Source organism: Dendropsophus ebraccatus, chromosome 3 (genome assembly GCF_027789765.1).
Source record: "Dendropsophus ebraccatus isolate aDenEbr1 chromosome 3, aDenEbr1.pat, whole genome shotgun sequence".
Classification (NCBI taxonomy): domain Eukaryota; kingdom Metazoa; phylum Chordata; class Amphibia; order Anura; family Hylidae; genus Dendropsophus; species Dendropsophus ebraccatus.
The window spans coordinates 87474007-87490012 of NC_091456.1; the positions used below are offsets into that span (position 1 = coordinate 87474007).

Below are 16006 nucleotides of genomic sequence, written 5' to 3' on the forward strand. Positions count from 1 at the left end.
ATGAGAGGCAGATAATGATCAGCTGCAGCTGTCAGCGTTTCACTGTCCTCCATCACTTCAGTGGACTGGGTTAGAAGCGCTGAAGAGACTGAGGACACGTGATGTCGACAAGGAGGGTGGGGGCCAGGAGCAGGGAGCGTGTCGGGTTGGACTGAGATTTGATGATTTTATGCGTTTGGTGAGGGTTAATGCATCTAGATAACAGCAAAACTGTGCAGAATCCATAGTAAATTGATATTGGAAAGATGGAAATCTACGGGTGGGCAACGTATTAATGCAAAAATAATTTTGGGGGGAATACCCCTTTAAGCCATGATAACTCGATTGAAAAAAAAAGTTATGGATCTTAAGTGAAATAAAAAAAATATGATTTCAGTAGAAAACAGACGTGGCACGTCTTTTTTTTCTACTGAATTTGTTTCCATTGAACTATATTGCGAGTAGAGCACCACCTATAGCAGTGATTTTCAACCAGTGTGCCGTGGCACACTAGTGTGCCGCGACACATGGTCGGGTGTGCCGCGGGGAAAGTTCCCCAAACTATGGTGCCCCTGTAAGACAGGAGGAAACAATGGGGGAGAGAAACCCGGGGATGGGGTAGAAACAGCGGAGAGAAGCAGGGGGGAGAGAAGTTTGGTGGAGAGAAGCATGGGGGAGAGAAGCACAGGAGAGAAGTAGGGGGGAGAAGTATGGTGGAGAGAAGCACAGGGGGGAGAAGAAAACAGGCCCAGGTTTCACACTGAGTGAGTATAAATACATTTAGAATCTATATTATTAACTATATGTATAATATGTACTGTTTTAGTGTCATTTTGTGCCATTTTGGTTGGTGGTGTGCCCCGGGATTTTTTAAGTATAAAAAGTGTGCCGCTCAAAAAAGGTTGAAAATCACTGACCTATAGCACACTCCATAAGACCAGCATTCACTTGGATTGATTGGTCACACCAGCATAGATGGTGGTAGTGCCGAGGAAATTCTTCTTTGGAGAGTGAAATTAAAAAAATAAATTTATAGTCTGAGCAGTGCTTTATAGAAACCCAACATGCATTCATTACTAGATCAGGCCAAATGTGGCTCTCTAGATTATTATATCTTCCACTTCTTGGTAAGTACATGCTCAGGCATTGCTACAGCGGCTTTATGAATAACCCTAGAGCACACAAAACTTCTAGATGTCCTGTTTGCTTTTAAAACAAAGTAATTGAAGAGAAACCTTTTAATGACTCTTAACTTTACCAAGTCTCTGACATGAAGCAACTTAAAATTCCTTACTTATTGCAAGCTTAGAGTGTTTACAAGTGAGCCCTTCAGTTGCCATACCTTTATGGATTGCATGTAGAAAGTATTCAGACCCCACATTTTAGGTAGCACCCTCATTATAAAATAGAATTTAAATCTTATCAGCATTGGCCCGAGTTCACACGCTGTAAAAACGGTTGGGTCACAGAACGGCCACTGTCTGTGATGTTCTGCAGTACCAGCCGGATGAACATCACCATAGCAAACAGTGTAAAGTATGGCCGTGAGCCGTATTTACATTGTGTGCACTGCTTTAATTTTTCCACCTTCCAGCTCTGTTTTTTTCTTTTGGGGGGGGGGGGGGTTGCGCCATGGTCTGCACTTTACATCGGTACCACTTCGTTTGGGATTGGACACTTTAATCCCTTTTTTGCAATGTTTTTTTTTTTTATCTACACCGTTCACCATATGTGATCAATAATGTTCTATCTTAATAGCTCACGCAGTTATGCAAGCGATGATATCACATATGTTTATTTCCACTTTATTTTAAAAGAGGGAAAAGGGTGATTTTAACTTTTTATTTTTTTTCCACAAACATTCTAGTACACATAGGAGACTATAAGAAACCCTTTGATTCCTTATACTGATCATAGCTTTCGTATAAGAAAGCTAGGTATGATCAGTGTTCTTGGTGACAGAGGCTGTACTGTAGGATGTGTGAGGCTTGCTACCCACACATAAAGAGAGGATTGGGCACCAGGACCCCACTGGACACCGGTGATCACCACTAGCCCACCAGGTGACATGTTTAAAGCCACTTTTAAAGGCCGTTTTCAGCGATACATGTAGTAACAGTTGGCCACCCAGTATGACGGTAGGTCCTCTCCCAATCTCCCGTTATACTGGCAGTGCCACACCAAAATGTCACTGTCCATATCAGTGTGGCTAAGGGATAAGGCTGTTGTCACATTTGCGTTTTTCTATCTGTTTTTAATTGGTTACTTTTAACAGACAGGAAACCGTAGTCAACACTAATGTGTCCGTTAAAAAAAAAATGCATCTGTTTTGATTTTTTTTATAATAATGGAAGTCAATGGAAAAACACACAATTGCATCCGTTTTTTCCATAAAACGTATATGTTAAATGGATTGCAAAAACGCAGTGTGAGCCCCATCCCAAGAGATACGCTATAAGGCAGGCTGTGAACGTCATCTAATAAAATCTCTTATCTACTGGTGGCACTTCGCACTGTAATGCTGTACAGCTCACTTTCTAGCAGCTTATCACAGACAGAACAGGGAGTTTCCGCTTAGTTTTAAGACTAGATCAAAAACTGCAAGATTTCAGGATTTTATAATAGTCATTTTATAATAGTAAAAAGAACTGCATGAAGCGCTGTAGACTGCATTGTAATACACTTAAAACACAGTACCATCAAATGTTTGCTTTAGAAGAGGACAGCGTACCTGCTGGAGTCTTGACAAGGTATTCTGCTACACAAGCGGCATTATACATACTTTTAAGGCCAAAAGTGACTTAGAGTAAAGGGGTTAATGTCTACTTGATGACAGTATGCCTCTGTTTGTGCAAAGTCTTAATGCTTTTGGTGTAGAAGATGATGATAGATCTTTCAGCATGTATCTGGAGCCTTATTGTGGGTCTGAAACCACAGCATTATATTGTTGACCTCGTCTGGACCATTCATAGCAGGCTGCAATACTGTAAAAATAAGATAATACATTTGTCCATTAGGAAGAAAAAGTTTTTGTAAATTCCTATGGCTATGTTCACACATGGCATTATTTAGTGGTAATTAGTGTGAAATCGGGCAATCCTTGTAAAATAGCAACATTTTTGCTGCAGTTCCATTAAAACTACATCAAAATATCCAAAATGAAGTCGTATGGAGACAGCACATGCAAAAAAATGTGTAGAGTTTAATCACACCAATGCAACGTTTCGGCAAATTTTCAGCCTTTCTCAAGCAGTGACAACAACACAGTGTACAAGCTGGGTATATATGTGGTCAATCAAGTGTGTTATTAATCAGCAATTCATTCATCAATCAAACAAAATATTACAAAAATCATGTGTATCTGTGCACTAAACAGTATAAATTTGAATCAAGTATGAACTACATGAGTTATGTGTTCACAACCGATGTAGTAAAATATTATATACAAGTGTCCATGACTGGGAATACGCTGAGCATAATCAGTGGATGAATAACTGCATGTGCAAACAATTAGTGATTCATTAAAAATATAAAGACGAGGGTTAATACATACATACAGACAGGTACCAGGAATCTTATGACGTCAGTAGGTGGTGATGGCGTCTCCATGTCCAGACACTGGGCACACCAAGCCGGACAGCCACGTCACATGACCGCCCTCGCTCTCTAGTGATCATCCGCAGGCCGTCAGCCGACGGATGCGCATTGTGGGCAACCAGACAGTCGGAGACGCCAACATCCCCACCTCAGCCGTAAAGCCACCATCTTGAAAAAGGGCAAAATAGCCCATAGATACATCAAGTAAGTATCACAACCATAACAATGGAATACACTGGAAATAGCTAATAAGGGTATATTAATGATACTCAATATAATGCCATTATGAGAATCAACAATACACCCTTATTAGCTATTTTGAGTGTCTTTCATTGTTATGGTTGTGATACTTACTTGATGTATCTATGGGCTATTTTGCCCTTTTTCAAGATGGCGGCTTTACGGCTGAGGTGGGGATGTTGACACCTCCCACTGTCTGGGCACCCACAATGCACATCGTCGGCTAACGGCCTGCAGATGATCACGTGAGCGCGGCGGTAGGTTTAACACTACCTACAGCTGGAATAAATTATTATGATCATTAATTCTGGCTATAGGTAGCATTTAACAATGGCCATTCACAGTGTGAGGGCTGTTGTTTGTACGGTGTGTGAACAGGTTCCATATGTACAGGCATTGTGCTTCAGACTTTGGAACTTCTTGCATCATCACACATGCTCCAAAACAGGTTAAATTAGTACCAGTACAGTAGCTCAAAGATTTAAACTGTTTCGGAGTTTGATGGCAGGAGTTCCAATTTCCAGTCTATAGCACATCATACATACATGGACCATTATTGTGTAACATGTGAATGCCTTCTTGCTGTAACTTGTATGGTGTAAAAAAAAAAAAATCCTTCAAAGTTTGCTGAAATGCTGTTTGTTCATTTTTTTTTCCTGCTACGTCGTACATTTTATACTAAAACAAAAAGGAGTCAAAGCTCCTGAAAAAAACAAGCCCTCAAAGGGTTCTGTCTATGAAAAAAATATTATGGCTTTTATATGGCGAGCAGAAAAAAATGAAAACATGTCAAAAGTGAAAGTAGGCCTGCTCACAAATCGATTAAAATTGATCAATAGCGCAAAATTTCACAAAAGGTTCCCCAGAATATTAAAAAATAAGATGAAATAAACAGTTGTAGACAGAGTTCTGTATGATTTACTTGCATGTTACCTACGCACCCAATGGGAATAATGCTGGTAAATGCCAGGGCACCGAACACCATAAAGCAGAATCCACTGTACCAATCTAATGTAGCTTGATAGAGCTTGTTGAATCCTGCAGAGGAGCTCACTGCTACTATTTCTATTGCCAGCTGTAGTACCACAAATGTTTTACCTAAGAGAGATATTAAATATTAGGTGTGTAAGATTTCAGAATCACAATTTTTAAAATAAAACTGATACAATCACAATCACCATTATGTGACCCTTATTGCTTCCTTTATTTAAAGTGTGAATGATATACTCTATGAACAGCTCTGCATAATAAAAGTGTAGAGCAGGGATGGGGAACCTTCAGCTCTCCAGCTGCTGCAAAACTACAGTTTTCATCAGGATTGAACCAGCCAAAGCTAGGCATGATGGGAATTGTAGTTTAGTAACAGCTAGAGGGCTACAGGTTCCCTATTCCTGGCGTAGAGGCTAAATAAATATAATAAAATGTCCTTTATTCTACTGTAACTATATGCTATAATGTAACCATGATTTCATTGTGACATCTTACCATATGAGGATCCTTGAATTCTCTTAGATATCATTGATCTGATGGTTGGTGTGGGAATTAATGAAAAAATCATCACTGCTCGAGCTAAAAAAATAAATCGGTATGAAATTTCTTTTAGTAGGAGAATATATGATTTGCAGTTATTTCACAATGTGTCAACACTAAAAGTAGCATTTCATCAGAACTCATTTATTCTTCTGTTCTCAGCCCAAGGGAAAACAAACACTTGCCTGTAAGTGAGATAATATACAAAAGACAAGGGTTGTCCATGGTATGTGAATAGTATGGGAAAAAAAGTCTTAAAAAAAAAATGGAAGGTGAATTTTTTATTTGTACTTTTTCCAACGTTTCAGTGCTGGTCGTCTTATTACCATGGTTTAAGCGGGAACAGCTGCATATGTAACACAGTGAGGGAGATTTATCAAACATGGTGTAAAGTGAAACTGGCTCAGTTGCCCCTAGCAACCAATCAGATTCCACCTTTCATTTTTCAGAGAGTCTGTGAGGGATGAAAGGTAGAATCTGATTGGTTGCTAGGGGCAACTGAGCTAGTTTCACTTTACACCAGGTTTGATAAATCGTCCCCTATATATACACAATAATGTTTACTTACCAATGTAGTACATATATGTGAAGCGTACAAAGGCCATAAGTATAAGTCCAGAACCAAATGAAATGATTCCAATAGCGATCAATCCTAGATCCCCTGTAAATCGGGAAAAAATAAATACTCCAAGAAAGCTTGTAATGTAGGTCATGTAGGCTGCAGCATTGCCATAGCCAACGTCTACTGGACCCCAGCTTAGAGGCTTCTTTAATACAAACACATTGACTACATCATCAGTTCCAGTAAAGGCTACATTAAAAAGAACAGCACTGACAAACAATGTACTTAGAATAAGCTTTGATGGTGCTTCAAGAACTGAATTCTCGGTTTCATCCCCTTGTACTGTTGTATTTCTAGGTTCTTTTAAAAGTCTGCTGGATTCTGAGTTATAATGCTCTTCTGGTGTCCTCAGAACAAAAATACAGTATATGACACAAAATGCATAGCAACTGATGCTACAAAGCATAAGGATAGTTCCTTGATGGCTTGTTATATGCAAAAGCTCAAATAAATGTCCTGAGACCAGACTTCCAACAAATCCTGCTAATCCATACACCATTTCAATTATGATAAGTTGTAGAGACCGTCTTCTTTCAGAAGAGCACAAGGAGGCCCAAGCCATAACACCAGCCCAATAGGTTGTGAACCAGCCAGTTAAACCATTGAGCGCTGCAGAGCCAAACATCACTTCAACTGGCCAATCCCAGACGATGACAAATAATAAAAACATTCTTGATATGAGGTATCCAAGCAATGGCACACATATTGTGACCTTCCTGCTGGTCTTCTCTCCAATTTTTGCTAGGGCATAGGCAGACAGAAGTGGTGTTAATCCCATGATAACATTATAAATGATGTAGAAGTTGGAGATGGCTTTCTGTAACATATCATCATTGCTAGAGTTAAAAGGTGTCACTTGGCTGTTGATAGATGTGTTGTAATAATTTCTTATCACCATAAGTAGTGCAGTGTCATAGAATGAGCTGCCAATCTGAGCTCCTGCAACTACTGGCTCAATCCATATCCTAGTCATCTCTTTACTATCGGTAGATTGTTAGCTCCTTAAAGAAAACACATATTGTAAATAAGAGACATCATGGTAAAACATAGACAGCATGGGGGAGATTTATCAACCATGGTGTAAAGTGAGACTGGCTCAGTTGCCCCTAGCAACCAATCAGATTCCACCTTTCATTTTCCAAAGAGTCTGTGAGGAATGAAAGGTGGAATCTGATTGGTTGCTGGGGGCAACTGAGCCAGTGTCACTTTACACCATGTTTGATAAATCTCCCCCCATGTCTTTTGTTGCCCATAGCAACACAAAGCTCAGCTTGCAAATATTCATGACTTCTGGTAAAATGAAAACTGATATGTGATTGGTGGCTATGTGGCTCAAAGGACATTGTTACTGAACATCCCTATACACTTTATACTTTTGACGCGGGCAGCAGGTTCAGCCATTGGTATAAGATGTGTAGGGCTCTTCTGACAGTAGTCTGCCAACAGATGATGTTGGTGGAGATATAGGTCAAATGTGATGGAAAATCACTGGCAGGTCCATTTGTTCTCAGAAACATAAGCCACAGTCAACTCTACAGAACCTTACTTAATGCCCTGGGGTAGTTATGGCCAAATGACAGCTGAAGCTGTATGGCCCCTTTAGGAACGCTTGATATATCTCCTCCAAACTGTTTCTTGGACTACTTGCTTGATAATTCATGGAGCTTTCCAAAACTAGGACTGGAGTTATTGCAGTAACTTACATGCCTCAGACAACAACAACAACCATGTCATCTAAGGTGCTTAATCTTAGCATGAGCAAATGCCTCCAGGGCTTCCATGGTTATTTGCCTATTAAAGGAGAAGTCTGGCACAGGGCAAAAAAATCTCTACGGCTGGGGGAATAAAAAAGCCAACACTTACTGCTCCCCGAGTTTGTGCTGCGCCGCATCGGAGAGCTCCTGGACCCCACCGGCTGTCATCTCCCGGGGACGTCACAACCTGGGTTCAGTGTCGCAGACGTTTGGGATTTAGCCCAACCCAGTTTAGTCCCACCCCACTCACTGATTGACTAAGCAGAGCATCCATCAACCGGGTCGTGACGTAGCAGGTGGGGTTCAAGAGCAGGACAAGATGCTGCATGAGCACCAGGATGGGTAAATATGACTTTTTTTTTTTTTTTTTTACATTCCCCCACTCCCAGCCCAATAAAAAAAATTTGGCCTGGCGCTGGACTTCTCATTTGAGCTATAGTGGGGTAAAAAATGAGGCTGGTGACACAAAGCTCTTGTTCTCGTGGTTGATGGTTGACCCAGGACCAGGCCCATCAGTAATCAGTCACATGCAACCTATCATTCTTCTTAAAATATACAGCTTTTGTTATGCCACTTATGATATAATTATAGTGTACCCAAAACTTCAGCAAACTTCTGAAGTTGTCAATGCTGAGGGTTTGGGTTCTGAAAGTCCCACTGAAAACAGAGCGGATAGGGAAGGAACCAGCACTTCAATTTCTTAATAAGGGTAAATTCACGCGGGCGTCTCGCACAAGAAATCCGCAGCTAATCCGCAATACACACATTATTCTTATTATTATTAATACGTGTATTGCGGATTAGCTGCGGATTTCTTATGCGAGACACCTGTGTGAATTTACCCTAAAACTCAACTTTTATTCCATGGTGTTATCAGTAAAAGACGCACCAAAGTAATGGGTTTCACCCAGGGATACACTAAATAATACGGTTCAGGGAGGAAAAAGAGCGCTGCACCTCACACCTATGGCTGATACTAGTACCTCTCGGCTGTATAAAAAACATCAGAATTCTGTATGTGAATTGATCAAGCCACACTGCCCCATGTACCGCGTGCAGGTATCTGATACACATGGGTCCCTACACTAAGTCCACACTGTGCCAGTCAGCGACCACCACCCCCGCAGGTGTGCACAGTCAGGGAAGGGAGGCCATGGAACGGCCCTGCAACCCCCATGCCACAGGACCAGACCCAAAAATGCCACACCAAAACCCAGCCAGCACCAACGGCGGAGGAAGCTGCCCCCAAACAGCACAAGTCTGGATAAGGTATTGCACTAAATAATGGTTTAGAACAGTGCTTCTCAATTCCAGTCCTCAGGCCTCACCAACAGGTCATGTTTTGAGGATTTCCTTTCTATTTCACAGGTGATATAATTATACTCAGTGCACCAGGTAATAGCACAGGTATCCTTTGTATGGGATATCCTCAAAACATGACCTGTTGGTGAGGCGTGAGGACTGGAATTGAGAAGCACTGGTTTAGAACATAGTGCACATATTGCAGTTTAAAAAAAAAGTGGCTACCAATCATGAGTGAGAGCCCATTGTTACATAACAGAGCAGGACATCAGGCATTAATTATTATACATGGACTGGAATCAGGGTTTTGGAAAAGAAAGGGGAAAAGGGTAGTGTGCGTATGTGCGTAGTGTGGTATTCACACCTACACCATTCTTTTCCACTTTGCTTTTCCAAACCTTAGGTCCGGTTCATGTATTAGAATCAACCTTTAATGTCCAAGTGATTAGTAGCCCATTGTTTCTAAACTGCAATTTGTGCAAAAGGTTTTAAACTATGATTAAGCGCATCCCAGGGCGAAATGCAACTGTTTGGCATGTCTTGTAATGATATTTTGCCCCATGGAATAAAGGTTACATTTAATAAAGAAATTAAAATGCCAATTCCTTCAGACATTAATACAAGGATCATGAGCAAAAAGTGGATGAACCGCTCTGTTTGCAGTGGTAATCTTAGCACCCAGACCCTCAGCATTCACAACTTCTGATATGTCATTATGACATTTCAGAAGTTTGCTGAAAGTTTGGGTTCTGTTTTATTAAGGAATTGGAGTGCTGGTTTCTTCACATAAGAACTGTTTTTGATACTCGCCTGGCTACCATACAGATCCGAACACTTGCCCTTTTATACACCTGTGCTGCACAGTACCAGATGAGGCGAGCTGACTCTCACTACTTTTCAATTTGTTTACTTTCTGCTTAGCTCCTTTGGAAAGCCAAGTGTGCAGTGTTAGGGTATGTGCACACTGAGTAATTTTGCACGAGCAGATTCTTTTATCCAGAATTCGCCCATGCATAGAATGGAGTCAATGACACGGGCGGAGGTCCCGCTGAAGTCCGTGAGCTGGGAATTCTGTGATGGAGTTTCCGTCAAAATTACTCAGTGTGCACATACCCTCAGGATTCAGGATATTTTCATTAACTACAATGCTCCTTCACTCTAGCAATTAGTGGGGGTCTCAGCACCCGTGGGGGGCTCCCACCGATCACAACTTCTCATATGTCATAGTGACATGGGGGAGGTTTGTTAAAAATTTATGTACACTTTAACAGGTGGTCTTAAAATAATCAAATGCTTTATATAAAGAGTAACATGGAGATGGGGATACAGTACTCATCACTAAAGATTGTTTTCCAGACATTTAAAACACCAGGAAAGCATATATAATAAAGTTTCTATATGTGTCTCATATAAATTACACATGCAGGCTGTCTTGGGAAGTAATGTTCTTACATGTGCAAAGGTTGCAGGAAGCGATAGATCAAGGTACTTACTTCAGTCTTAGAAGTCGTGCTGGGCTCATCTATTTTCCTTCTCCGGTAGGGTATAGTGATTATTGTGCTTGTAGATTGCTAATATTACTTACGTCAGCTTAGTGCATTGAAAGTAAAAGAGAACTGTTCTGTGCAGTTCAGAGTGAATCTTCTCCTGGCTTGGGAATGCTGTCTGGTACAGAGACGGAAACTACACTGTTTTTTTTTTACTTTCCCACTTCTGGTTTAGTTATAAAAAAAAAAAAAAAAGGCTAATCCCTCCTCCCAGTGGTTTGAGCACAGAGTATTCACAGAGAACTGTATAAAGAGCAGTAAAAAGGTATATGGATTGTTATCAGATATTTAAATGCCAAAGTACAAAAGGACAAATTTAGCTCAACAACTAAAGGGCCCTATTACATGGAGCGTGAATAAATGTTGTTGTTTATTCCAGCCTAAAAAAAATCAACGGCTGCTGGGTGTGCATTGCGACGTGTAATAGCGAGGCCCAGCTGACATCTGTTGACTTTCGCAGTAAAAAAAAAAAAACTGTGACTGACACCTGACACGTCATAGAAACATGACAAAAGTTTGTTGACCGGTCCGGCTCTGAGTGTTCATACCCCTACCAATCTGGAGAATGAGCGGGAAGAGGACCGCACAGCAACGCGTCCTCTCCTCGCTCTGTGTAATTGGGGGGGGGGGGGGGAGAGATGTGCTCTATAGACTTACATTATAAGCACGCCTCTTTTTTTTTTTTACTGAGTCGGGAAAAGACGCGCAGCAGCATGTCCACTCCTCGCTCCTCGTGTGGGTCAGAACACTCAGACCCAGAAGGATTAAAACTTTTCATGTGTCTCTATGACATGTGAAGAAAAGGATTGCCACAGCATTCACAGGTAGTAGCAAGTGTGTTTATTCACATATCAGGGTACAAAGCAGCAATGTTTCAACTTATTGGTCTTTATCAAGCATGCTTTATAAAGACCAATAGGTTGAAACGTCCCTGCTATGTACTTTACTGGGCTATACTATGTGGGTGACTACAAAGGGGGGGGGCTATACTATCTGGGAGCAACACTATATGGAGGCAGACATTATAAGTATATGGGGCCAATGCCTAAGATGTTTGTCTGGCAGGTTCAGAAGAGATGAATTGTAGCTGCAAGAAGTCGTCACGGTGGTCCAGGCCAGATGGAGAGGAAAAGGAAAGTGACGCCTCAGATCAAAGAAGACGTCACCTGTGAGTCACTGAATTATATTTTTGTATTCAGTATCTGGTGGGGGTGCAACACTGTTCTATGCCATAATACTCACACTGCTTCTTCCTAGTAACCCAAATCTTAAAGCCCCCCTTTTTTGGATATTTCTTCTGTAAGAAAGTCTGAGAAAAACTCGTGACAGAGACGGAACATGTGGGGTTTCTCAGACCCCGACATGGACCCCCCCTCATGGTGATATTGATTTATTGATTTGGCTCTCACTTTTTTTCTCATTACATTCTGCCATCATTTGTTTTGTGTCCATAGATTTTAGGCATGTACACAGACATATACTGCTTATGCTTTGACTCTATCTTATAAACTTATTTTTCCTCTTGTGGTCTTATCAGCTGTAGGAGGGGTCATAATATTTATAAATGTCGGTATGTTCTGGTACCGTGTTTATCAGACATGGACCTTTTGTATGTTGTGGTTTTAATTGATTTTATTATGTATGTCCTGCACTTGTAGTTTTGTGTACTAATTAAATTTCATGATTTTCATTTGAGCATACAGTTTTACTGTATTATTTGTTTTGAGGATGTGCCACCCATGTATGTGTGACATGGCTTTTCCTTCTTTTTGGATTATATGCTTTTCTCTTGTCATATTGGGTTGAGCACCCTACATCACCCTTATAGGAGTGCCTTGTCCTTTTCTTTGTTTTTTTAACTGTCAAGTCAAGACAGCTTCGACAGCTCCTAAAAGCTACATTTTATAGAGTCCCCAACTGTCTCTGTAGTGCAGCCACTTACTTTCTCCTCCCACTCATTCTGACGGTTATCCGGTGTACCTCTACCCCTCCTTTAATCACTGTCTTAGTAAGCCTTAGTGCGTGATCTGAGCAGGGGGGCTCAGTAAGGAGGGCACAGGTGCTTGAACAAACAAGTACTAAGGAGCACTATTACTGACCCCCCCCCACACCCCCGACTAATTCATGGTGCCGATCAATTGTCCTGGCAACCAGGGCCTTGTCCTTTGTGAATGCCATTTTGATCACAGCTTGCCTGAGGCTGTCTGCAACAGAAGTTTCACTGAAATTTCTCTGCAGGTTATCCAGTGTAAGGGCCCTATAATCAAACGATCAATAATGTAAACGAGCGCCGATCTTAGGAAGTGGAATGTTTCTTTTGGTATCCTTAACTTATATAACGCTAGTAAGATCAGTAGAGATAGTGCCACATATGGGCATAAATGCCAGAAAAACGAAACACAGATTAATTAACATGCTAAAACAGGATATATAGAACAAACAAAGGCTGCAGTAGCAGACAACATACAGTGAAAAAGGCTATGTCATGAAGCAGGTTAAGGCATAGGCTATACTTCGGCGTGATGGAGTGCTACTAGAGCTACACGCCTAGATGGGGTATGGGGTACAGAGTTCGGCCTATGTATGGGGATCCGATGACAGTTCGGTTAGAAAAGAGCTCAAACGATAGTCCATGAGTCCATCAAACGTTTGCCCTCCTCCGGAGTGGCGATGAAGTGCTTGGCATTTTGATGAAATATTAGTAAACATGCAGACGGAAGCCATTTATATTGAATTCTATTGTTTCTGAGTGTGGTGGTTAAATTAGCGAACAGTCTGCGGTGTCTCAAGGTCTCAGGGGATAAGTCGGAATAAACAGAAATGTCTTTATAATCCTCCGAGAGTCCTCCTCCCTTTCTGGTTGCCGCTAGAATTGCGGATTTTGCGCATAGAGAATGCACCCTGACAACCACATCTCTGTGTACGGTAGAAGGCAGATGGTAAGATCTAGGAATTCTCCTTACCCAGTCGATGGATAGGTCATGTGAGGAGCAAGTAGGTAGCACATGTTTGAATAGCTTCCGTACGTATGCTGGCAGCACTCCGTTGGTGACAGATTCCGGCACATTACGCAATTTCAAGTTGTTGCGCCGGTTATAATTATCAAGTGTCATAGTTTTATTGCGTAATAATAAGGTTTCATTTTCCAAACGTCTGCAAGTTTCTGATAGGGTATTGTGGGCATCGATCACCTCACTTAGTTTGTGCTCTGCTAATAGTGCCCTATCCTCCATCGCTCTCACCGATGAGGAGAGGGATGAGAAAAGTTGGTCAATTCCTGCTAGCAGTGAGTCTCTGACAGTGGAGATCATATTTTTAACCAAAAGAGCAGTCGGCAGGGTGGTACATGTGAGGAGTGAATGTAGAAGTTTCTCAGAGTCTCTCTGAATAATTGTCAGTAGAGAGGAGAGTGGGTGAGAAGAAACATTTGGAGTTAGCAAAGAAAGGCTAGAAGTTGACTGGGTAGGAGCAGGTATATTGCAAGCCTGAGGTGGCTAGAAATGGCAAGTGTCCTTAACCTGTGGGAGTTTGGTACTCATATTACTGGTGAACGGTGGAGCCGTGGGTGATAGGAGGAGGATCGGGTGCATGCAAGACACACTCAATATTAGTAGATAGCTCGGGTGCCTCCGGCGCTAACATGGGCGCCTCGTCTGCAAATAATTCAGGGAGGTACAGGTTGGATAGGGATCTGAGAAGCGGTTCAGCTGTGGGCGAGGAGATAACAGGAACTGAAGAGGTAGTCCTGGACGGAGAGAGGTGATGCTGTTGTTTTCAGGCTTCCCCTGGGCCCGTTTGCGGGAGCGGGAGCCGGGGTCAACAGTCTTATTTCTCCGGTTTCTCCTTCTAGATGCTTTAGAAGGCTGCAGGCTGTCCGAAGAAGCTGTTTGGCAAGTTGGCGGTGTTTCAGGTGCCGGAGGGGCCTGCCACGCTGCCCCGGCCTCTGCAAGGAGAGCATTGAGTAAATATGCCTGGATGGAATCAGCGCCATCCTGTGAAGCTGCAGCCGCTGGGAGAGCCGCTTGTACCTTCCTTCGTGCCGCTGCCGACGCCCGCCTGGATGTAGTTGCCATGTCAGGAGAGTCGGAGAAGGTCCAGAAGGGTGTAAAAATAAAGAATAATAAAGTTGTTCTGTCGCTGAGTTGTCGCTGTAGTTGGGGAGCTCAGCCGAGATGCGTCTTGTCCTCTCAGAAGCAGGCCATGCCCCCCTTTAGAGTCATAATGCAAGACACATAGTTGTTGATGGCAGTGGTGTCTTGCATTATGTATCTATAATACAACTGTGAATACTAAAGGGAAACTATCAGCAGGTTAGACTAATCTAGCCTGCGGATTATTGCGCAAAGGGTGCTGAGAATGAAAGCAAATCTCTTCCTTCATCCTCTGCATCATTTCCGTGCAGTTAGTAGTTTAAATTAGCATCTAGTAAGGACGTTTGGAGCACTGAGGGTGGGGCTGCCACTCCCAGAGCACTGATCCGGCTTGCCCACTCCACTGAATCATAAGAAGGGGTGGTACCCTCGGCCCCCAGTGCTCCAAATGGTCTTACTAGACACTAAACTAAACTACAAACTGCATGGAAATGGCACTTACTTTAATCCTCAGGGCCCCTATCAGAAAGTTAGATTCGACTAACCTGCTGATGAATTTCGTAGAGGAAGGCCCAGTATTGTTCCTGTGTATTAAAGGGAAACTATCAACGAATCTAACCTGCTGATAGTTTCCCTTTAATACACTGGAACAATACTGGGCTTTCCTCTTTGAAATCCTACATATATTTACTTACATTTAGGCATAAATTATACACACATGCACATTTTTTACATTTTTTATTTTATTATACAATTAACAATGTTCAAACGTCATATGCCCTTATCAATCTTAAATTCCTCCCTTCCCTATCCCCTTACAAAAATACCCAAGTGGACTGAGGTCTCCACTCCCTGAGCTCACTACTTCCTAAATATGTCTATGTCCATTCTGTCTCTATTCTCTACCTCTCTCATATCAATACCATCAACCCCTCCCCCAATCACTAAAGACCAAGTGAGGAACCTGTTATTTACTAGTAAGAAAAGGAAAGAAAACAGTTAACTGGTACTCATTAACTTAAAGGGGTTGTCCAGCGAAAAAAAATTTCTTTCAAATCAATGGTGTCAAAACGTTATAGAAAGATGTATAAGTTACTTCAATTAAAAATTCTCAAGTCTTCCCATACTTATTAGCTACTATATGTCCTGCAAGAAATGTTGTTTTATTTTGTCTGACACGGTGCTCTCTGCTGCCACCTCTGGCCTCTGGAGACAGGAACTGTCCAGAGCAGGAGATCAGTGCATGATCAGGAATGTGATAATTTAATAGTTTTGGCAAAATACGCACGCGACAATACCAAATATGTTTGTTTATTTTTATTAATAAAATGGGAAAGGGGGTTG

At 41.8% G+C, this 16006-nt stretch overlaps 1 protein-coding gene across 2 annotated transcripts; it reads right to left on the reverse strand.

Moving 5' to 3' along the window:
- Positions 1-1839: 1839 nt before the first annotated feature.
- On the reverse strand, positions 1840-10722 carry LOC138787175 (solute carrier family 46 member 2-like). Of its 2 annotated transcripts, none has more exons than XM_069964345.1 (5): positions 10518-10722; positions 5915-6969; positions 5302-5385; positions 4758-4914; positions 1840-2963 (listed from the first exon to the last, which is right to left on the reverse strand). In XM_069964345.1, exons 2-5 carry the CDS (start codon positions 6939-6941, stop codon positions 2894-2896), a joined length of 1338 nt encoding a protein of 445 aa, XP_069820446.1. In that variant the 5' UTR covers positions 6942-6969; positions 10518-10722; the 3' UTR covers positions 1840-2893. The 2 variants fall into 2 exon arrangements, with proteins under 2 accessions (XP_069820446.1, XP_069820447.1); XM_069964346.1 differs by having other exon boundaries at positions 10610-10719.
- Positions 10723-16006: the final 5284 nt, after the last annotated feature.

Bases quoted from the DNA above. Each gene is read 5' to 3' on its own strand.
- LOC138787175 (XM_069964345.1), bottom strand. From the start codon at position 6,941: ATGACTAGGATATGGATTGAGCCAGTAGTTGCAGGAGCTCAGATTGGC. The intron at 5,386-5,914 runs GTAAGTAAACAT...TTATTTTTTTAG, and splicing joins CACATATATGTACTACATTG to CTCGAGCAGTGATGATTTTT. The intron at 4,915-5,301 runs GTAAGATGTCAC...TATCTCTCTTAG, and splicing joins AATTCAAGGATCCTCATATG to GTAAAACATTTGTGGTACTA.